The sequence below is a fragment of the Gracilinanus agilis genome, chromosome 1 (assembly GCF_016433145.1).
Source record: "Gracilinanus agilis isolate LMUSP501 chromosome 1, AgileGrace, whole genome shotgun sequence".
NCBI classification, from domain to species: domain Eukaryota; kingdom Metazoa; phylum Chordata; class Mammalia; order Didelphimorphia; family Didelphidae; genus Gracilinanus; species Gracilinanus agilis.
The window spans coordinates 363,337,237-363,361,308 of NC_058130.1; the positions used below are offsets into that span (position 1 = coordinate 363,337,237).

General features: G+C 38.0%; 1 protein-coding gene and 1 pseudogene across 1 annotated transcript in view; both read right to left on the reverse strand.

Moving 5' to 3' along the window:
* Positions 1–2,163: 2,163 nt before the first annotated feature.
* LOC123231473 lies at positions 2,164–2,541 on the reverse strand (annotated as a pseudogene).
* A 2,205-nt stretch (positions 2,542–4,746) lies between these two features.
* IL31RA (interleukin 31 receptor A) overlaps positions 4,747–24,072 on the reverse strand; it is a 56,301-nt gene continuing 36,975 nt past the window's right edge. The window contains exons 8-14 of the mRNA XM_044657730.1: positions 22,118–22,300; positions 19,156–19,257; positions 16,129–16,275; positions 12,741–12,881; positions 11,012–11,105; positions 8,397–8,475; positions 4,747–5,241 (exon numbers count right to left, since the gene is read on the reverse strand). Coding sequence (XP_044513665.1) covers positions 4,747–5,241; positions 8,397–8,475; positions 11,012–11,105; positions 12,741–12,881; positions 16,129–16,275; positions 19,156–19,257; positions 22,118–22,300 — 1,241 coding nt within the window. The remainder of the gene's footprint in view (positions 5,242–8,396; positions 8,476–11,011; positions 11,106–12,740; positions 12,882–16,128; positions 16,276–19,155; positions 19,258–22,117; positions 22,301–24,072) is intronic.

The window sequence follows — 24,072 nt, forward strand, 5'->3', positions numbered from 1 at the left end:
ATAAACATGTATATTTATCATATATGTAAATATGTATATATATTGTATATGTGTGTGTGTGCTATATCTGGGCAGCAGTAACAGAAATCTAAGGAAGAGAAAACAGGATTCCTAAGATGAAACACCACAGAAGATTGCTTATTTCCATACACATTCTAGGCAGACAGGAGAGGAGCAGTTGATGGTGATTAGATGTACCAATCAGTTTGGTGTACTAGAAGGAGCTTTGAATATGGAATCAGAAGACTTTGACTCAAATTCTAGCTCTGCTACCTGTCTGACTTTGGGCAAGTCACTTTCCCAATGTGGGTCTCTGTTTTCTTCTTCAAAAAGTGATGTGGTTGAACTAGATGATCCCTTTCCAGCTCTAAATCCTATGATATTCGTGTCCTTTTGGCCACTATCTCTCCTTCTTTGCCCTATCTCCTAATGCCCTACCTTTCAAAAAAAAAAACTGTATTCTTGCCTTTGCTGCCTATCCAGTGCTGTTTCCAGAAGAAACCAAGAGTAAGGATTTCCCTTCTTTACTACAGATAGCATGGCATTGGGAAAATTGGGCCAGGTGACCTCAAAGCCAGGTAGACCTGGATTCCAGTATACCTCTGATATATTCTGATTTGTACCTTGGGCAAGTGGCTTCCTCTCTCTGGGCTTTAAGTAACTCTCTAAGATTATAAATTGTAAAAAAGGTGCCAGACTACAGGGATAGAGTTCCTCCACCCCAGAAACTTTCTATGCCAATGAAATCATAAGTCCAAAACCCTAGTCCTTCTTCACTCATGCCTGTTAATTCTTCTTGTCTAGCAGTGCTACAAAATGGATGTTCTTTACTTGGCCTCTGTGGATCCTAATCTCTGTGGATCCCTAATGGATCCACAGATAGGTTTCAGAGGGCCCACATACTTGGATAGAAAAAAATACATTTTTATTTTTGGCTCATCTCTAATCAAACTTTGGCATTTCTTTGAATTATTTAAAAATGGAATTCTGGGAGGGAGCCCATGGGCTTTACCCAATTGCAGAAGGGGTCTGTGACACTGAAAAGGCTAGGAACTGCCTAATCATTTACATTACTCTGGATGTCCAAATTTTTCTCAAACTCTCTTCTGTTGACCAGAATTCTGTTAAAGTTTATATTTCAAAAGTCCTTATTGGATCAAGAGTCTTCCTGTTTTGTGTCTTCCTAATCTCTCTTATGAAAACAAATACACAAAAATAAACAAAGATAACACACAGTGGACCCTTAAGATCTAGCTGACCATATGTTCATGTGGTCAGTGTCAGCCTCAGGGCAGACAACTCTATTGGTCTTCTGACTCACTAGCCCAGGCTGCCCCTTGGGAGAGGTACATTTTGGTTCCTTTGGGGAGTTCCGAGAATGCTAAAGCTTAGAAACAAGGTCTTCTTATAGGAAGGAAACAGTCACTCCAAAGAAGCTGTCTTGGACCCTAATCCTGGGCAAATGTAGAGATGGAGCCTTGAGTCTCCTACCAAACTGTCATTAAAAAAAAAAGAGAGAATAAGTTAACCTAAAATAAGTTAAACAAAAAAGGATTCTGGGGAGGAAGAAGACGAAGAAGATAAGAGGAAGGAGAGAGAAGGGAGGACAAAGAAGGAATGTGAATCCTTGGGAAGGAAAGGGAAGAGGCATTTATTAAGATATGAAGTGATACTATATGCAGTGATAACATTTGTAAAACTCAAGGGAAGTGTTTATTGGATCTGGGGGTAGGGAAGTGAAGGGAAAGAAAATAAAATATGTAAACATGGAAAAAAATTTAAAAAATTTTTAATTTAAAAAAAGAATCTACTGAAATAAGTACTATATATATAATCTCATTTGATTCTCACCACAACCCTATTAAGAAAGATGCTATTATTATCCTCATTTTACAGTTGAGGAAACTGTAGAAGTTAAGTGACTTGCCCAAAGTCACACAGGAGTAAGTACCTGAGTTTGCCTCCTGATTCCAGACTCAGCATTCTATCTGCTGGCCACCTAGCTGCTTGTATTTAGGGTACTTGTATACTTCTCAATTGAAATGAGTTAAAAATGAATAAGAATGAGGTTTTTTTTAATTTATAAATGCAGAAGAAAAACTTATGATTCATCACTTTTTATATGGGTATATGACATGGGGTTTCAGTTTTTTTGTTTTTTTGTTTTTTTTTTATTTGTCAAATCTTTATTGGGTAGAGGTGGGGAAGGGAAGCAGGATCCAGTTTAGTCCTTCTTGGCAGCAGCCTTCCTCATGGCAGCTAGGACATTGCTGAGTCCTCTCTCTTCCTCTTGGCCCAGATGTGAGTTCCTACCCTTTTTTTTGATGAACTTAAGAGCTCGTTTATCCTTTGAGACCTTTAACAATTCCATCGCACGTCTTTCATAAGGAGCAAATCCACATACCTCACGGATCATATCTCTCACAAACTTGGTGTGCTTGGTCAAGCGCCCACGGCGGCGGCAGTGTCGCGGCTTCGAAACGTTCTTGGTAACCTTGTGGCCCTTATTAAGGCCCCGGCCATAGGATAGCGGATGGCCATGACTGCGGCGCGAAAGCAGCACCAATGGCAGCCACAGCAGAAGGAAGGAAACAGCGTTGAACTCTGGGGGTTTCAGTTTTAAAAGATTACTCTCTTACAAAAATGAATAATATGGAAATAAGATTTGAGTGATAATAAATGTATAATCCAGTCGAAATGCTTGTCAGCTCTGGGAGGGAGAAAGGAAACAACATGAATCATGTAAGCACGGAAAAATCATATGTACCCTTGTTACTGGAATATAATAAAGAAAATTTAAAAATAAAATAAAAATCAATTTGTAAATGGTTTAAAAAAATAGGTGCTATTAGAGAGAACCTTTCCCTCCCCCAGCCCATGGAAGGGAATGTCCTAACCGCCTCCCCATTCCTTTCTGCATCAAATTTAAAAGTACCCCATTTGCAATCCAGAGAAATTTCCCATATTCCCCACCCATACTTCATCAGAACTGAGTGTGCAGATATGTTCTAGGAAAAAAAAAAATCTGCCTTTCTAAATCTGAATCCTCATTCCCTGGTAATAGAGGAGAAAGCTTCCATGAAATAACTGCTTCAACTCCCCTGGCCTACCTCTTCTGAGCTTGTCCTGGGTCAGCCAAGGGCCAAAGAGAATCAGCATCCTCCCAAAAAAATCTATCCAAGCCCAGGAGTAAGCCCAGTGCTGTACTGGGTTTTGACCAGAGCAAGCAGGTTCCCAATTCCTAAGTGGGTTTTTGAATCGGCTCTTTGGGAAGAGATCCTCACAAACTGAGAGCCAGGCAGACTCATCTCTCCTTGCTGCTGGGGCTAGGGAGGTTAGTATTATACAACAGCACTAAATAAATGGAACTCTTTCCCAGCATGTTCCAAAGAAGACATAAACTGCTTGGTTAGATTGCCTAAGATGCCTTTGCCACCATGTATCCCTGGGCTCTGAGTCAGGATTCTCTGAAGGAAAGTCCCTGAACTGTTTTGTCTCCATTTGAATAACAAAGATGGGTGGGTAGGCAATGCAGAGGATAGAACACCAGAGTCTGGAGTTAGAGAGAATTGAGCTCAAATCTAGCCCTAGGCAGTAACTGTGTGACCCTGGGCAAGTCACTTAAGCCAGTTTGCCTTAGTTTCCCCATCTGTTCAATGAGCTGGGAAAAGAAAATGGCATCCACTCCAGTATCTCTGCCAAGAAATCCCCCAATGGAGTCAGGAATAATAAGACACAACTGAACAAAAAAAAAGTGATAAGGAAGGCCAGAGGAGCAAATGACATCCGAAGAAACCCAGTGGCAGCTGATGTTTGCCAGACACTGTTGCTTCCAGTTCACCACAAAGGCAGCTACGGTAATACAGTAGATAGAGCATTGGGCCAGGAGGCAGGAAGACATGAGTTGAAAAACAGTCTCAGACACTTAGTAACTGATTTGGGGCAAATCATCACTTTTCTCATTTGTTAAATGGGGGAAATAATATGGCTTACCTCCTGGCACTGTTGTGAGGATCAAGTGAAAATATATATATATTCCTCAATTTCTATCTTAGAATCAATAATAACTATTGGTTTTAAGGCAGAAGAGCAGTAAGGACTAGGCAATTGGGGTTAAGTGACTTGTCCAGGGTCACACAGCTAGGAACTGCCTGAGTCCAGTTTTAAATCCAAAACTTCTCATCTCTAGGCCATTCTCTATCCACTGAGCCACCCAGCTGTCCCTGAAATAATATTTTAAAGTGCTTTGCACCTCTCAAAGAACTATATAAATGTGGCCTATTATTATAAGCATCACTGTTCCTGATGGAAAATTAGGAAGGTCTGGTATCAGGTTCAAAGCGGATGATAGTAGATGAAAAAAAAATAGATGAATATTTCCAGTAGATTTTAGCTAAAGAGAAAGAACAAATAGGAGCCTAGTGCCTCTAAATCAAAGGAATGAATTGTTCCCTAACAGAGGGAAAAGAAAAATGTTTCCTGATATTTCTACATTCTCCAAACCCAATATACTATAACTGTTATTGTCAACTGAGGATACAACCATGTGTTCCTAAGCATTGGAAGTCAATTCATTTTTTAACCCATAAACAAGCTGAACTGGGAAAGAAATAAGCAAATACTCCTCTACTCAATCCCATGGCTAATAAGGCCCAGGAAAATTTGAACACATTCCTTTTAACGAGGGGTCATTCTACCCCATTATTCCCCCAAAAACGAACAAACAAAACTGAAAACAAACCCAAACTATGGCTGCATCTCAGTCTTCTTGATTGGATCAGAAAACTTCTCAGAAGTGAGGAATTCCCTTGTTGTCACTGAATTTTTCAAATATGGATTCAATCCAGCCTCTTCCCAGTGTCGTTGCTCCAGTTCAAGAACTTCACTAGAACTTGCATTCTGGAAGAGTCTATCCTTGACTTCCTCTTCTGGTCTTCCTGAAGATTGCTCTTGTGTTCCTCCAAGTGAAATCAAAGCTGAAGAAGGAGCTTGGAAAACCTTCCCGGAGGGATTGTAACGACTATATGGAGTATTTACATACTTCTCTTCCCCACTTGACACATTTTCCTGCATCTTCATCAATTCGACTCTCTGAACCTCAGTTTTGTCAAGGAAGTTCTCAAAGTCTACTACTAACTTGTCAATCAAATCGCCAGAGGAAGACAAGAATAGTTTGGGAATTCTCTCATCAATTGCCTTTGTCTTGCCTTGGAACTGGACCTCTCCAAGGTGCAGCTTGGACTGTCAAAAGAAAGAGGAACATCCCACCCCAATCAAGAGTCACTAGGATGCCACATAGGACAAAGATCTTGGTAACAGTAAGTTCTAAAATACTGTGACAAAAATTCAGTCTCCTCTCTCATCCCACCCTCCCCTTACTCTCAAGTCTTCCTGATCCATTCTTAATGCTTCCACTGTGGCAAACAAATGGGCCTTGCGTAGTATGCATTATTCTACTGAGTTTGCCAAAAGTTATGCATTGTACATCTATAGGGTTCCATTCTTCTAGAAAGCTCAAAAGGATTCTGGGACTTATTATCACAAAATTCCTTGAACCCTGTCTTAAGAATGGAAAATGGAGACACAAAGCATCAAAGTTACTTATGGATCAAAAATTTAACTTGGAAGGGGCTTGGAAATCATCCAGTCCAACCTCTTATTTTACAGATGAGGAAATGAGGTCTTTTGTGTAAAGTCTCATGGCTACCAAGAAGAATATCCAAGATGTGAACTCAGGTCCTCTGATTTCCAAATCCAGAGTACTCTACACCATATTAAGATTTGTCCAATTTTACCAAGGAACTGTCCATCCAGCCCTTTAACCATCAGTTCATAAAGCCTCGTTCTTTTGACATTTCTTTGAAAGGTAACACAAACTAAGAGAGAAATTATGATGCTGAAGAAGGGGGAAAAGTAGGCTATAGAGTTGCTCTGATAATAAAGAATATCTCCTTTTCTAAAACCTAGGTCAGGTACTATAAAATGTGCTCAGGAGCAAACAGCAACAATGACGTCTTCAAATCAAGTTCTCACAATAAATTTGGTGGAGGGCAAATCTCAGGGAGGGAGCTAAAACTGCAGGACATAAGGCCCCCATGTCTCTGGGTCATTCCAAGGCATGCCTGGTTAGGCAGCCACTGATAAAGGAAAAAAGCAGAGTTTTCCCATAAAAGAAGTTCTCCTGGGGCAAGGTACCTGAGGGGAGAAAGCACTATTTGGTAGCTTCCTAATTTTAACTCATCATTCTTCCAAACAAAGTACGTTCATTGTTTCTGCTAAGCCAGAAGTACCATAGGTACCCTCTGTTCACTTTGGCTAACAAATTTTTGAATAATAGTCTTGAGAAAAAAGGGTTGGAGCAAAGTATTCAGTTAACCATAAAGTTCCATTTCCACTTAATTGAGATGTTGTTATAATTCTGCCCAATAAGAAAAAAATTCCAGTCAGCCAGGTGGTGGATGATAGAGTGCCAGATCTGGAATTAAGAAGACTTGAATTCAAATCTTGCTTCATGAATCTTAACTGTGTGACATGGGCAAGTCTAATTTCCTCATCTATAAAATAAAAGCCCTTACCTCAAAGGTTAGAATAAAATGATATAATACATCTAAAGCATTTTGCAAACCTTAACTTGTTATTGTTCAGTTATACCCAACTCTTCATAACCTTTTTGAGGTTTCTTGGCAAAGACACTGAAGTAGTTTACCATTTCCTGCTCCAGTTCATTTTACAAATGAGTAAACCGAGGCAAATAGAGTTAAGTGACTTGCCCAGGGTCCAGAGTTCATAAGTGTCTGGGACCATATTTGAACTCAGGAAGATGAGTCTGTCTGATTCCAGGCCTGGCACTCTATCCACTGTGCCACTTAGCTATCTCAGCAAACCTTCAAGGATTGCATAAATGTGAGCTATTGTTGTTCTAGAATCTTAAGACTAGGAAGGACATCCAAGGTCGTTTAATGCAGTTCTTTCTCTGAGTGCAAGAAATCCATTTACAATATCTCTGACCCAGAGGTCATCCAGCCTCTACCTTGAACAACAGTATGATAAGATGGAAATATCAAGGACTCCATGTTCAAATCCAATTTCTGCTTATGATGTGACCTTGGGCAAGAATCTTTGCTGATTTATCTGCAAAATGAGGGTGGACTAGATGTTCTTTAAAATTTTGGCGGGGGGGGGGGATTTTCCCAACTTTTATTCCTTTCAGAGGATACAAACCCCTGTAATGGGCTAGCCACATCCCCCCCCCCAAGGAAACCAATGCCTTTGTTGAGTAACTGGTTAATAGGAGTTTCTTTGTTACTTTGAGCTCAGACTTCTTTATAATTTCAACCCAATTCTACCCTCTGGTGCTACCCAAGCCAAATCAGCATCCCAGAATTATAGATCCTCAGAGCTAGAGAGGAAACTAGAGGTCATCTCATCCAACCTTCGCCAGAACAGAAATCCCTGCAAAATACCGCCTGACAAGTGATCCTCCAGCCTCTAAGCCATCTCTCGCATAACAGCTGTTCAAATACATCAGAGGCTAATGTAACTTAGAGTCAAAAGGGAATTTAGAAATTATCTAATCCAATTCTTTTTGTTCATCCTTCCTTTTAAAGAGGACCAATGATATCATGGCTAAGGTCTTGACTCAGGTGTGAATTAGATTTAAGAGAGGCAGCAATTATACAGAGTTCTATCATTTTATAGATGAGAAAACAAGGAAAATGACTCTCCCAAATTCACACAGGGAGTAAGCCACAGAACTAGATCCTTGAATTAAAGACCCAGTTTCCCCTTCCATGGTACCATGTTATCTCTCAGTTATTAACTCTCACATCCTCCACCCTCAATCCAGTCTTTGTCTTCTAGAGGTAATACATTCTACATTCCTCCAACCTATCCTTGTGGGGCATGGTTTGAGGTCATTACGCTGTGGTGCCCCATGCTGCTCCCTCTGAAGTCTGCATCTCCTCAAAATTTATAAACTGAGTTTGTCCTCGATTAAATCACTCTCAGTTACAAACTGCCTCCAATGGGTTCTTGCTCTTGTTTCCTATGCCATTAGCATTCTCTCTTTCTTTAACTAGAAAATCAGAATCATAAGGACAAAACTATGATTTAATTTTATCATATCTCTCAAAGCACCAAGTTTACTCCCAGATGTACCATAGATGCTCAGTAAATGAAGATGACTCCCCTTCCCCCTTCTAAACTCTGAAGCTTGGAAGTATCTGAAAAGCTGCTTCTACCTGGCCTCTCCTGACTTCTCACAAGGATGGTCCCACTAGGAGTCTTTGTTGTAGAAACTCTGCTCGAATCCCAGCTCACTGTTCCACTCTGCCCAGCCCAACCTGTCCCTCTCAGGCTGCTAAAGTGATTTTAGGAATAAACATAGGGCCTCTTACCTGGAAATTGCCACCATGCCACAGGACTACATTGCTCTTTGCAGGATTGGGGATCTCTGGACAAACCAGTCGTTTCAATCTGCCATTAAGAAAGAAAAGTTGACAAGGTTTTATATTTTTCCTCCCTCCATGTCACATTTGGGTTTAAGTCCCGTATGGAAGTCTGGATTGGCAGATATAAACATTTTTGTTATTCTTCCTGTTTAACCCTATATTGTTCCCAATATAATTTAATCAGTTTATAATGCCACTTATCCTACAACTCTGACCAGTAAGGAATCTTATCATCCTTTTATTTATTTTTTAAACCCTTGTCTTCTGTTTTAGAACCAATTGGTTATAAGGTAGAAGAGTGGTAAGGGCTAGGCAATGGGGGTGAAGTGACTTGCTCAGGGTCACTCCGCTAGGAAGTACCTGGGCTCAGACTTGAACCCAGGACCTCCCATCTCTAGGCCTGGCTCTCAATCCACTGAGCCACCCAACTGACTCCTTAGCATCCTTTTCTATCTTTGCCAGTGTAATAGCTTTAAGGTAGCACCTCAGAGATGCTTTAATTTTCATTTACCTGATAATTAAAGAGTGTGAGCACTTTTTTGAGTAGTTGCTGATAATTTCGACTTGCAAGAATTGTTTCTTTGACCACTTATCTCCTGGGCGGTGCTTCCTAATAATGTGTCCCAAATCTTTAAATTATAAATATCAGGTTTTTATCAGAAATGTTTGAGGCAAAGATATTCTCACCCAATCTGTATTTTTTCCTTCTTATTCTGGATGCATTGTTTTTTTTTCTTTCCAAATTATAAAAAAAAGCAATATAATCAAAATCATTTATTTTGTCCCTAATAATTTTGTCTAAATCCTTGCTGGTTAAGCATTTTTCCCTCTGCAATTGTGAAAGATATAATCTTTTAATGTCTTCTATTTTTTAAATCATGTGCTTTTTTGAACATTAATATTATTAATTCATCTGGAATTTATTGTAGTTTATGATGACCAACACAATTTTCAGCCAACTGTTCCTAATTTCACTAGTAAATTCTTGATCTACAGGCAAATATTGCCAGACAGAGTCCAAAGACATGACTAATTATGTGAGGCACAAATTATTATTCCCACTGGAAAGACAAGAACCTGAGAGATGTAGAAATTAGAATCTTGTCCAAGTTTATACAATATTCAAGCCACTCAACCAGAGCAGGCAAAAAGTCTAAGAAAATTAAAGGTAAAGGGTCTCCCATTCATTAATATATCATCATTTTTTTGGCCTGGGTTAGGTACCCTATGGATCCAGCAAAGCAGAACTGAGTCCTCACAGCAGACTAAGTCAAGCAGCAACATCAGAAATATATGTGATATGAGAAGAGAAAAGACAAAGCAAATAACCGTCCCAGTCCAATCCTATAATCTGTGAATACTTTCACATAAGTGGCTTTTTCAGTTCACTATTCTTCCCCACCTCTGAAAAGCCCTTTCTTGATTCTGTGCCATTTCATACACAATCTCCTCTTTCTATTCTTCTTTATATAAGGAAATGTCCTTGTTCCATTTATTTATATACTATAATTTGTTTAGCCATTTCCCAATTTGAGGGCACTAAAGTTTCTAGTTGTTACCAGGAAAAAAAAGCAATTATAATTATTTTTGTGCATATTAGTCCTTTCCCACTTTCTTGGATCTCTTTAGGGTATAGGCCTAACAGTGGTATCTCTGGGTCAAAGGTTATGCACAGTTTATATAACTTATTTCATTTTTTCCTTTTTTATTTTTATTTTAATAACAAATTTCTACCTAAGTTTTCCAATATTATATGATCCATAAAATCTCCCTCCTTTTTTCCCTTCCCCTTCCAGAGCTGATAAGCAACTCAATCTGTGTTAGAAATGTATTATCATGCAAAACATGTTTCCAAATTATTCATTTTTGTAAGCAAATAATCTTATAGAACCAAAATCCAAAAAAACAAGTGATAAATCCTGTATTATCACCTGCATTTCTACTCCAACAAATAACAGCTTACCTGCTGTCTTAGAGTCTTACCTGCGTATTAGTGCCAAGGCAGAAGAGCAGAAGGGGTAGGCAATGGGGTTAAGTGACTTGCCCATGGTCACATGGCTAGGAAGTATCTGAAGCCATATTTTAACCCAGGACCTCTTGTCTCTGGGCCTGGCTTTCAATCCACTGAACCATTTAGCTATCCCCAGTTTAATAACTTCTAATAATTAAGTTTGCTACCCACCTTCTAATAGAGAGATAATAAACTCAAGATGCAGAATGCAACATCGATAATTGGATATTACCAATTTAGGAAGTTAGGCTTTATTATCTATATAAAAAAGACTGAGGGGGATTGGAATTTTTTTTTCTTTTTAATGGATGAGGGAGGAGAGAGGGAGAAAAATGCTTGTTAATTGAAATATTCATGCATATTAATGCTTGTCAAGTGCAAAATAGCAAAAAGAAAATAGAAATTAATAAATCACATCTCCAGAAAGGCCTACAACCAGTTTCTTCTTGTCCAGTTAAGTGGCAGGTGAAACTTTCTATTAAAAGAGTGACAAAAAATTTCTTCACTCCATTCCCTTTTCTCCATTTTCCAAACACACATAAATACTTACTTGGCTTTGGTAAGACTACACACTATCATCAGGATAGCGAGAAAAAGAAGACCACCTCCAGTGAAAGAGATAAAAAGGACTATCTCAATGATACCTGCGAGAAAAGAAGAACAATATTCAACCACAAAGAAAGTTTCTTTGCTTTTCTTAGTAAAGATAGTCCACAAGGACTAGTTAAGCTAATATATGTTCCTTGTTAACCCTATTTTATAACATGTAACACTGTCAACCAAGTCTATCTTTATCACTCATAGCCCCAAGCCTACATGTGGACTGGATTCATTTTGGATTCTGCTTATTATAATCTGACATTCAGAACAAGCACCAAACAGGGATTCCATTTTGCCTTCAGTTGAGCAAATACAAAATAACTATAAATATCTCTAGCAAATAGGCACAATATGGAAATATTGAATGTATTATATATTTTTAAACCAGCTATAAACAATTAAAATTTAGTTTTCGTATGCAATTCCCTTTTTCTGTTTATTTTTTGTTTTTGGAAATGATCCTGTATGTCAATGTCTGTTAAGATCATAGGTTTTTTTTAAAATAAGCAATCACAGTAATAAAACAACTCCCTAAACTGCCACAAGACAGGATGTGTTGTGTTGCTACATGAAAACTGAGAACCCTTTTTCTTGGCAAAAGTACATACAGCATTCCTTATTTGCACAATAGAAAGTCACAAAGGTTATCTCCAATGAAAATGAGAAAATGAAAGTTTTAGTATTTCCAAACTTTGGGCAGGAATTAAAATAAAATTTTTATATAAAAAGTCCAGCAACATTTACCCATTTCTTTTCATCTGAGAAGATGCATTTTTAAGGCACACTGTTAACAAATGAGCTAAAACTTTATCTCTTAAGAACATGGTATATAATGATGTTGCTTCTCTGTCTGTCAGGTATCCTTTCTTCCTCCCATTCTCTTAACTCTGTCTCATCTTCAGCAAGAAGACGGAAATGAAAGATATTTCTTCTAAATTATTGTTTTTATTGACTAGAGTTTTACATTCATGGAAATGAGTGAACCATTTTATATGATTTTCTCAAAAAAAATCAATAACAAATTACTTTCCTTTTTGTGACTCAAGTTGCATAATACCAAATACAAAGGATTGGACCAAACTTCAAGTCCTACCTCCATTACTTCCTAATTCTAATTAGGAGCAAATCATTACCTCCTTTCTAGGCTATGGTTATCTCATTTGTAAAATGAGGGAATCAGACTAGATGATCTGTGAGGTCCCTTCCAGTTCCTGAGTCTACGATAAGCACTATGGCCATATGACATCCTAAGCAGAAGCCTCCTCTTCTCTGCTGATGCCAGAATCTGTGTGGGTGACTTGTTGTTAATCTTGAAGGGAGATTTTGTTGTTACTGTTGAGAATGAATGTAAAGAATGGCCACTCTTGCTCAGTCTGATCTGGGACATAAAGAGGGTTAGGATGCAGCAGAATGGCTGGTAATTCCCAGCTCAATTCTAAATTTTCTAGTTCTCTCTCATTTTTCTGCATCCCATTCTGGAATACCAACCTGTGGGATATGGTATAGCTCTTTCCATATAAACAAAAACAAAGCACCTAATCCTTAGCTTTCTTTTTTTTCTTGCCCTTTTCAAGGGTAATCATCACAGGAAAAACTTCAAGAAACTCCAAGCTGAGCAGGCATAGTTGGGAAGAAATGCAATCATTATCAAAAGAACACTCCTTTTGACAATTACTCACTAAAGGATAATGTCTTGAAATTGAAACTTGTTCCATTCTTGCCCCCAGCAACGGTGTTTGCCATAACCTTGACAGTGTACTGAGTGTTTCTTTCCAGGGACTCCAGTTTACATTGCAAATAACTAGAATTGACCATCTCGGCTGAAAGAAAAGGTACAATTAATTTTTTAAAACAGGTACTCTTCCAGGAATCCTGGTAATTTTGGTGACCAAATCAGGAGCATGGACACTTGCCAGGTCACCTCTTCCCTCACTCTGTATCCCATCTTCCTGGATATCTGAGTTAGCATTGAAGAGTTTGGAGTTGGGGGAGATTAACGTGGAGACAAGAAAAGAGAATTCCTGAAAAGGAAGCAACTAGGGGGCTTGATGGATAGAATGAGGGGCTAGAGTTAGGCATACCTAGTTCAAACCTCGTCTCAGATCCTTACTGTGTGGCCCTAGATAAATCCTTTAAAATTTGCCTCAGTTTTCTAATCTAAATGGGGGATCCTATAAATTGGGATAATAACAGCATCTACTACTTATGACAAAATGCTATCTACCCCCAGAGGAAGAATGAGTCGGAATACAGATCAAAGTATACAGTTTTTCACATTCATTTATTTATGGTTTTATTTGGGGGTTTCAGTTTTATATGAGTGTTCTCTTACAACAATAACCAGTATTGAAGTATTTTTGCATGATAATACATGTATAAACCAGATCAAATTGCTTATCATCTCCAGTAAGGGGGAGGGAAGGGACAGAGGGAGACTATTTGGATCTTATAATTTAGGAAAACATATGTGAACAATTGTTATTACATGTAATTGGGAAAATAAAATATCTTTGATAAAAATAAATAAAATAAAATAATAACATCTACTTCTAGGGTTGTTGTAAGGATCAAATGAGACCACTGTAAAAGCACTTACCATAGTACCTGGAATGTAGTAATATAATATGTATAATATACATATATAAACATATATATAGTAGTAAGTGCCATATAAATATTAGCTATTATTATTGGGGGTTTTTTAAACCCTTATGTTCTGTCTTAGAATTGATATTAAGGATCAGTTCCAAGGTAAAAGAGTGGTAAGGAGTAGGCAATGGGCATTAAATGACTTGCCCAGGGTCACACAGCTAGGAAGTGTCTTCAGATAAAGGAAATATTTTCTAATAATTAGAGTTGTCCAAAAGTACAATGGGCTGCCTCAGGAGATGCTGGGTTCTTCCTTGTTGAAGGACCAGTTGTCAGAGGTGATATGGTTTTCCATTATCTGAAACGCAAACCTGCACATCTGACATCTGACAGCTCCAAGTTTTAATCTCTGAGTCAAAACAGAACATTAACAAGAATAGTTCAAATCTGCCTTTGGACACTTCCTAGCTGTGTGACTCTGGGCAGAAGGTAAGGTCTGTATCCCAAAGAGAACATAAAAAAGGGGAAAGGACCTATCTGTACAAAAAATATTTATATTTATAGGTGCTCTTTTTGTGTGGCAAAGAATTGTAAACTAAAGTGATGTCCCTCATTTGGGAAATGGAAGAACAAATTGTAGTATGTGATGGTGACAGAATGCTATAGTGCTCTAAGGAATGATGAACTGGATTATTTCTATATGACCTGGAAGAACCTCCAAGAACTGATGCAGAGTGAAATGAGCAGAACCAGGAGAACTTTAAACACAGTAACAACAATATTGTGGGATGACCAACTGTGATAGGCTTAGCTGCCCTCAGCAATACAATAATCCAGGACAATTCTGAGGAACTTATGAAAAAGAATGTTCTCCATCTCCAGAGAAAGAGCTGGTGGAGTCAGAATGTAGATCAAAGCATACTATTTTTCACCTTAGTCTATTGGGGTATTTATTTTAGGGTTCTGGTTTTATATGAGTATTCTCTTATAAAAATGAAGAATATGGAAATATGTTTTGCATGATCATTAAAAAGCTTAACTTGCATTTATTTCAGTTAATTTATTTTTATGTCATTTAGTATAAAACTAATTCATCTTATATAATCCTTTAAGTAGATAGATAGATAGATAGATAGATAGATAGATAGATAGATAGATAGATAGATAAAACTAGAGTGTTAGAAAGGCTAGTCCCAGTTGTTAATTAACTGTGACAGATAAGGAGAGAGTTAGCTTAAGAGCTCCTGTTATAAACCTTCTTATGTTAAGGATACATCTTCACTATTTCCTGGTTCTGAATAAAGATATCAGAAGCAATCATAGAGTCGATTGTAAAAGTTAGAATAGTATTTGCTTTTCTAAGAATTTAGGTCAGTAATAGGGTCCTCAGACTTTGTGACTCAGAAAGATGACTCTGTTTACCTTTATTTCTCTTCTTAAGAGTTATTGTCTGAGGATTTTAGTTATAAGATCAATTAAGATCAATTAATTACTTGGACTTTGTACTGGAATTTATCAACAATTAGCTAATGTACTTTGATTATGTGAGTTTTGTTTGTCAGTGATTTGCATCAACTATCAAAAGTCTATAAAAACAACTGTGAACATCCACAAGATGCCTTTCATCACATATTACAAATGATAGGTCCATTGACTCTATTTACTCATGAACAAAGCCAGTTTTTCAGCTCAGACTTATGGCCCAGAGATTTCTTTATTTCTTACATAATACATATGGAACCAGATCAAATTGCTTACCACCTCTGGGAAAGGAGGGGGGGGGGGACAATTTGGATCACATAACTTCAAAAAACTTATGTGGAAAATTGTTATTATATGTAATTGGCAAAATATCTTTACAAAAAATAAACAACTCTCCCACTTTAGTCAGTTTTGGACTCAGTTCTGCAGGGGCAAAAAGGAGAAGTATTATTTAATCCTCATGAAATCAAGGTGTTTGGGGGACTATTTAATTCAATTCTATTCAACAGCATTTATTTATTAGACATATATTCTGTACAAGGCAGAATAAGCCTGAGAATTCGGCACTAGTGATACAAAGACAATTTTTATTAAAAGTACTACCTTCAAGGAGCTTATTATATTCTATTGGATTATTCTAGTTCATTCCAGACCCAAATGAGATCAAAGAGTCAGACACCACTGAAAATGACAGAACAACAAATCTACTATGATTCAAACTCTTTGAGAGCAGGAACTATGTCGGTTTTCCTCTTTATATCCCTTGAAGTGCCTAGAATAGCACCTGGAACATAGTTCACTATGCACTGACTAAATTAAAATGAATTAACTAAAGGAGGAAGTTTTTATATCCTCCAAGAAACAGATCTCCCACTAAGAAAGCCCATTACCCAGGACAGAGATTGATGTAGTTATCATGGTTGATTTAGTCAAACTATTTGGTTGGGATAAAGAGGGTTTGTGGGGGGGTTCCAGTTAAGCCAAATGTACACTTACCAAATTCTTTTCCACCTTCAGATTTATAAAACACTGTGTAGTTACGGATGAAGCCTTTTCTCTGGGCCTTGGGAATCTCTTCCCATTTTATTATAGCTGTATGGGAGCTGATATTTTGAGCCTTAGCCAGTGGACCTTCTTCTGGGACTTTTAAAAGGACAAGAAGACGGACAGTGAGCATTAGCCTGCCTTTCCAACACATTTGCTGCCTCCACCCCCAAAGAAAAAGAAAAAAAGTGTCCTATGAACACTCAACCCAGATAGGATTAAAGCTGGAAGACAGTGGTGTTAGAGTTGGAGTCAGGAAGACCTGGGTTCATCACCCAAGTTCACCTCTTCTAGGACCATGAAGCAATCACTTATCCCCCTGCTAGGTCTCTACATTTCAAAAGTTTTAGAGTTGTGCCTTTTTTATTATTCCATGTAGTTTAGAGATTATGAGCATGCAATATGGGGATATCTATTTAAAATATGTTTTTAACTTTTTATGGATCAAAATTATGTCTGGTTAATTGTGGGCAACAACTCAGTCTGTGATAACTTGCATTGAATTCTTCAGGGACATTTCAAAGTGTGCATTTTCAGGATAGGCAGTTGGGTGGTACAGTGGATAGAGCACTGGATCTGGAATCTAGAAGACTCAAATCTAACCTCAGAGACTCACTACCTGTGTGACAAGTCGCTTATCCTATTTGCCTCAGTTTTCCCATCTATAAAATAAGCTAGAGAAGGAAATCACAAATCATTCTAGTATCTTTGCCAAGAAAATCCCAAATGGGATCACAAAGAGTTAGACATGACTAAACAAAAAAAAACCTGTCTAGCTTTCAGTAGTGATATGCTGCCCGGTTTCTATTATTGTCATTTCTATTATTATTCTATTTTTTCTCATCTTTGATGAAATTCAGAGAAAAGGTCTATAATGCAGTCTCAAAGTGTCTATCAGTCATCTTCTCTTTCATTGAGAAAGTGTTATTCTTGCTATAGCTGCCTGAGAGTGATAGGCTCTATGTTTTGCTAAAATTACATGGGTTATTTTTGTAATACCTTCCAAATCTGCTTTAATCTATTTAGCAGTTCCATAAATATACATTAAGACTTGTTCTTTGTTGGGGACAATTGCTTTAAATATGTCCTTCTTATCCAGCCTGGATTTCAAAATGCCAGTAAGTCTCTTAGAGTATTTAACCATGCTTTCTCCTCAATGTGTTTTATATAGAGGAGGTCAAGGGAAATGGAAGCCCTAACCTTATCTCAAGAGGATTTTTTAAAAATATGTACAGAACTATTTCTAAATCTCGGCTTTGAATTAGAGGTTCAATTCAGTGCTTTGACCTTTGTACACATCCTTTGTTCTTAGGAACTCCAAGGAATATCTCTCCCTCTTCCTCTGCCCACCAGAGCCTGGTAATAGAAAGGGGAAATCATGGAACTCATCTTGCTCAGTAAAAAGAACTGGTTTAGGCAAGGATTTATTGCTAATGACAAAACACTAAATATAGAACTGCCCACCATCACCCAGGAATGGAGAGAATTTGAGAGTTTCAATGGACCACCTCTCCATTGTCTATTTACGAGTTCAAGATGGCTTGGGGTGCCCAAGGGAGGGTTGAATAATGAGCTCCCAAACTGTATTTATGAAACTTTGAGAGAGGACTTTGATCATTAAGAGAGATCACTGACCAATTAACTTATTGGTTAATGCTAGCTTATTCAATAAGTTGATATTCTTACTCAGAAGCCAGTCTCCTGGAATTTTTAATTGTCCCAATCTGTTTATTCAATATAATCTTTAGACAGAAGTACAAAGCTTCCAGTCTCTATTTCACCTTGGTATATATAAAAAGGATTTTACATTTATTGAGTCCAAATGACGTTTTGATAATACTGGAGGAAGATTCTATAAGATGAACAAGCTGTTTAAAGTGGATTTTGGTGGAGCTATAGTAACTTAATATCATTCATAATCAATAAGGTATTTTGTTTGATTCGTTCTTTAATTTAGACGTCATATTTAATTCCATTTAGTAACAATGATAATGGACTTAAAGCTAAGAAGAAACACCCCTATTATCATTTCATCACATCATCTCATTCTCATCCTTTACATAGAGTGCAGATAGAAATGGTCTGGAGACCAGTTATTATCTTTGCTATTATTCTTTTATGTTTAGTCATGTATTGATGATTACACAAATGTATAAAATGAGTGCTCTTTCTAATTAAATAAAAGTTTGGGGATGGTAACTCATCTTTTGTAAGATCACTGAAATCCCCTAAAGCAGACAGGATGATGGAAATGACAAATGCTTCTTGAGCTCATGTGGTTTTGATTTCTTCCTTTGGAGTCTTTATATTCTGATAGCTTTTCATTCTATGTCATTTGGAGGTTGAGAATTTAGTATAGTGGCAGCTATCAAAAAACATTGTTCTCAAATGTAAATGGATTAGTGCCATATTTAAGTGAATACATGCAATAGTTTTATCTATAATAATGCTCTGGTTCTAAAAAAATAATTTTTTAAGTTTAATTTTTTAAATAGAGACCCAATCATGCCACTTATTCGACTCAAAAATTTTCAAAGGCTCAAAATCTTCATCTACTAAAATTCAGACCCATCCTGATATTCAAGGCCCTCAGTAATATGACTCCAAATAAACTTCCTGACCTCATTTCCTACCACTCCTTTAGCCAAATAACCATTCACAACTCTACAACAATGTCCTCTATTTTCCTACCTCTGGTCCATGCCTCGCTCTGTTCCTTCCACTTCTAAGAGCTTCTCCTTTGTCAAAAGCCATACCCATGCTGGCTCTTTCATCTCTAGTCCCTCCTCTATACAGAGGCCAAATTGATTATCCTAACACATAGGACTGACCATACTGTGATGTCTGGCCTGGATTGTTCAGTCCAGGCTCACAGCGTGGGAGGTTAAGCAACAAAGTGGGTGGTAAATTTGCTATGGAAGGCCCCAGGTACATGTTCACCCCTCCAAATTCCAGGGATGCAGCACTGCCCATACATACTCCCTTCTGTGAAATAAGCCTGGATGCAATATGGAACTCCAACTTCGATTCCTACCACTGGATATGCCGAGATGTTATAACACTGAAATGGCTTAAAATCGTCTGTAAAAAGAAAAACATACATGAAAGTCCACAGCATAGCTTAATGGAAAGAATCCTTTACCAGGAGTTAGGAGACAATGTAGTGATGCTACTAACTGGCTGACCTTGAATAAATCATTTCAACCTTCTTGGACTTCATTTTTCTCCTCTGCTCATTTTGGGGATTAGACTCCATCAGTTTTAAGGGTTGTTATAATAAAAGATGTTAATTATTATGTAGAATTATATTGTCATAATAATTATTTAAGATATATTGTATTAATTTTATGTATATATCATTATTGTTATTATTATAGAATTTATGTAGTGCCATATTGATATAAGGGTTTACAGAGCACTTTACAGTTTTCTCATTTTATCTTCACAACAATCCTAGAAGGTGTTATTTACAGCTGAGGAAACTGAGGCAGAGAGTATGTAAGTGACTTGCCTGAGGTTATTCAGCTAGTAAAAGTATCTGAGGCAGGGTGTGAACTCCAGGTCTACCATGCTATCCAATATATCACCCAAGCTGCCTATGGTAGCAGAGCTTCAGCTTGATCCTGAAGCATTCATTGATTGGTTGTTGGTGGTTACTTCATTTGTTTGCACTCCCAATAAATAAGAAGGGTTTTTAAAATAAGATTCCAATTCTTATTTTTGTTTATTTGATTATTTGTTTTTGTTCATGTTTACTATATTTATTGAGAGAGACAACATGGAGAGTGGCTGGAAAGACAGCCTTGGAATTAAGAAGAATGAGTTCAAGTTTGCCTCAGATGTGTACTACTTATGTTACTAGGGTCAAATCACTTAATCTTGTCAGTGAGGAATCTAGGCAACTCTCTAAGATAATAAATGGCAGAGAAAATGGCAGCCTGCCTTGGCAACCATCTAGGATCCTTATGCCAATTAAGATATAGGTCTAGACCCTATCCCTTATTATCCATATATGCATGTACATACATAAATACATGTAAATATACACACACATGCTGTTGTTGCTCATTCTTTATTTTCAAAGAGAATCATTGTCATCCTAGGGTGATATCTTGACTTGCATGTAAATTGGATTTAAATGAGGCACAAACATTGCACAGAAGCATCAACCTCACTGCCTTTTCTAGAGTCATCAAAATCCAGTGGCAAGACCAAATTCAGAACTGGTGATGGCCCAGGATGTACCCAGGATGCAGTGGATGACCTTGGCCTCTTTGATTAATGACCAAGCTCTAAGTGCTCCATAGCACCTGCTTCAGCTCTCTTTGTGGCCAGGGGAACAAAGTATTCTCGCCCACCCATTCCAATGGGCAGAAATCTTTACATGCTTGGAGTAAATATCTCTGTTGGTTACTCTCAACCTGGTTTAACCTGTCTGCCAAGATGATTTTAGCATCCACACCCCAGTAAAAAAGACACACACACACACACACACACACACACAGAGACACACACGCACACACACACTGAGTTTGTTTGCTTTCACAATAAGCTCTAAGGTCTTTTCTAGCTTTTTCTGGAAATGTTCTGTCCCAATTCTGATATTCTAATAAATTGCTTCACTAATGGAAATGAGTGCACTTTCAGCAAAGAGGCTTTCTTATTTATTTATTAATAATGCCTTCCATTTAAGAAGGGAGAACTAAGAGTTCTCAAAACAAAAGAACCCACTCAGAATAAGAATGATCCACTAAATCATGGATCTAGTCTTGAGGATCCAGTTTCCTTACCTGTAAAATGGGGCCAGAGGTGTCAAATTGGATCATTTCTAAGTTGCCTTCAAGTTCCAATATTTCTTACAGGGAATAATGGTTCTTTAAAAAATAACAACTAATCCTTTGACCAAGAGCACCATAACCATGGATTAGGCTGATGAATCTTCCTCCCTCCCATGCAAAATCAATGGTTTCAACTGCTTCAGTTAGGGGATCTGGTTTAGTGCAAATGTCCCATGAACCCCAGATTGGCAGCACTGTTCCCAGCTAATAACATCCTGGAAGTTGGAGGCTTTGCCCTCCCCATTGGCAGCTAGGTGGCGCAGTGGATAAAGCACTACACCTAAAGTCAAGAAGACATGGATTCAAATCTGGTCTTAGATACTTACTAGCTGTGTAAACGTGGGCAGGTCACTTAACCTCTATTTGTTTGCCTCAGTTTCCTCAACTGTAAAATGAGAATAATAATAGCACCTACCTTGTAAGGTTATTTTTGGGATCAAATGATATTATATTTATAAAGTGCTTAGCATAGTGCCTGATACATAGTAAGTGCTTAATAAATGCTTATTCTCTACCATTCCTCCCAATTCTGGCAGGAAGACAGAACCTCCAAATGAAAGGGAAATAAAATTGGACTCAAACTCTTTTCATCAGCAGATAGTACAAATGAACTATTCCCAATTCCCTGTTGGCCTCAGACTTCAGAGTAAAAATAGTAACAATGATTTTCTACAAAAAATATTCCATGAGGGCAGAAATAAGAAACTAGAAGCACTAGACCACCTCACTTTAAAGAGAAATTCTTAAAATTTTGCTCTACTGTGTTTCCCAAAAATCTGCTTTCCTTCTTTCTCATTTTTGTGGGCGATGCCTTGTATAAGGACAGCTTGGGACAATTGCATCTAAACTCTCTCTACTCTGGACAGCTTTGAATTTGAACTCTCTCTACTCTGGACAGCTCAGCATTAGGTTACTATCTACCTTATCAATTTTGGCTAGCCTGGCCCAAGGTTATAGCAGTCACAAACAGTGGCTATTGTACAAACTCCACTGAACACAATAACAATGCTTATACTTTTTTTGCAAAGTTGAAAATGCTTTTAAAAATTATTCCAACTAATCATCAGCCTGCACAAAGAACATATGAGCGAGTCTTTGATTACCTGCCCTTCCTGTCCAAGTCCTGTTCTGTGAGATATATTCCCAGGATCTCTCCAAAGTTTTGTTCTCCGAATCTGGGTACCACTCAATTACCCATCTGTCAACTTCTGCTGCTGAGGAGTGCCATTTCAGCACCAGGAGGTCCTGGAATTGGTCCTGCTGCATCCCCTCAATGCACTGGAGAGCTAAAACACAAGAAAATCCAGACAGTGCCAGCCTCCAAAAGCACCACTTGCCCAACATCCAGTAGAGTGCCCTGAAGGATGCATTTCACAAACCAGAAGACCTGAGGCAGCAGGGAAGGAGGAAAGCCCAAATTCAGGCAGTAAAACTATTAGTCAAAATAGGACTTCAACTCTCCCAACCTCCCTTCTTTGTTCCTTCTTCATTCCCCTTAAAGGTACTGCTTGTATTCATGATCTTGTCCTGTCTCTCCCTGTCCCTCCTCAACTTGTGCCTTCTCCCTGTCCCCTTAATAGAACTAGTACTTAGGAAAGTATCCAATGATCCATTCACACTAAAGTAGAAATGATTTATGAGGCTTGATATGTTGCCCTCTTGGGAGAGTGGGACGATGGATAGATATGAAGTTGTTTAGAATGAAGGTCCTTCCTGTTAGCCTCTCCACCCTATTTTAATAGAAAAATAAAGTGGAGTGGGGGAGCTTTGAGTGAAAGAATTGAATTTCTAACGACAGAATTTGAGGTATCACAAGGAAGAGGAGGAAAGGTAAGATGCAAGGGGAACTTACAAGAAATGCTAAAATCATGCGAAGTAGGTATAAATAACCCCTAAGGCTAACCCTATATAAGAACACATTGCAGTCAGTGGATTAAGAGCCAGACCTGGAGGCAGAAGGTCCCGAGTTCAAATATGACCTCAGACACTTCCTAGCTGCGGTACCCTGAGCAAGTCACTGAACCTCCCACCACCACCACCATTGCCTATCCCTTGCTGCTCTTCTGCCTTGGAACCAATACAAAGTACTGATTCTAAGATAGAAGGTAAAGGTTTAAAAGAAAAAGTTATGCATCCCTCATGTAGACTCACATATAGTTTGCAGTTTCAGCAGTAACCACAGTTCTAGAGCCAGATTTTGTGAGTCTCTTTAGGAGGCAATATGCACATGTGGCTTCAAAATCAAGCTTTAGTTTGAACAGCAAGAATGATTTTCTACTAAAAATATTCTAAATCCTCAAGTGTAGTATGTAATTTAGAAAATATCTTGAACCTTTTGACTTCATCTCCCAGAATTCTTTCCCCATCCCAAAATTCCTTCTTTCCTTTTCATTTACATGCATCTTTACATTACTGTTTATATAGTTCTGTAAGCTTCTCCCTCGCTCTCTCTTCCACATGAGTGGCTTGGGTGAGCTCCCTCTGAACTCTAGCCTTTTTAGTTTTCCCTTTTGCTTCAAGTTAAATTCAATAAATCTTATTAAATAGAATACCTGGAGTATTGGATATTAATTTTTAAATCTACAGTAGAAAGAAGAGATCGGAAACATCAGACTACCAACACCCCCATCCTGCCTCATTTTAAAAAGAAATTCTTAAAATTTTGCTCTATCATTTAATTTTCTGTTTCCCAGAAATCCATTTTCCTTCTTTTTCCCCTTTGTGGCCGATGCCCTGAGTAAGGCCAGCTAAGGATGATCATATCTAAATTCTCTCTATTGCGGTCAGCTTTGGACCAGTTCAGCACTAAGTCAATGTCTTGCTTGTCACTTTTGGTTAGCAGGGTTGGAGATAATAGGAATCTACACTCTGAACTGGGTTAAGGGAAATAGCAGCTGATTTCTAGCTGATTTGATCTATTCTCTCTAGCTTTGAAATCCTAAGTCTTCCTTTCATGGAGTCATTTTCAGTATCATCTTGAGGGTGAGTACTGATCAGCTCCTTCGTCTAGGCTATCATCCAGGGTTTACTATACTTAGAAATTAGCTGGTTCTCATTT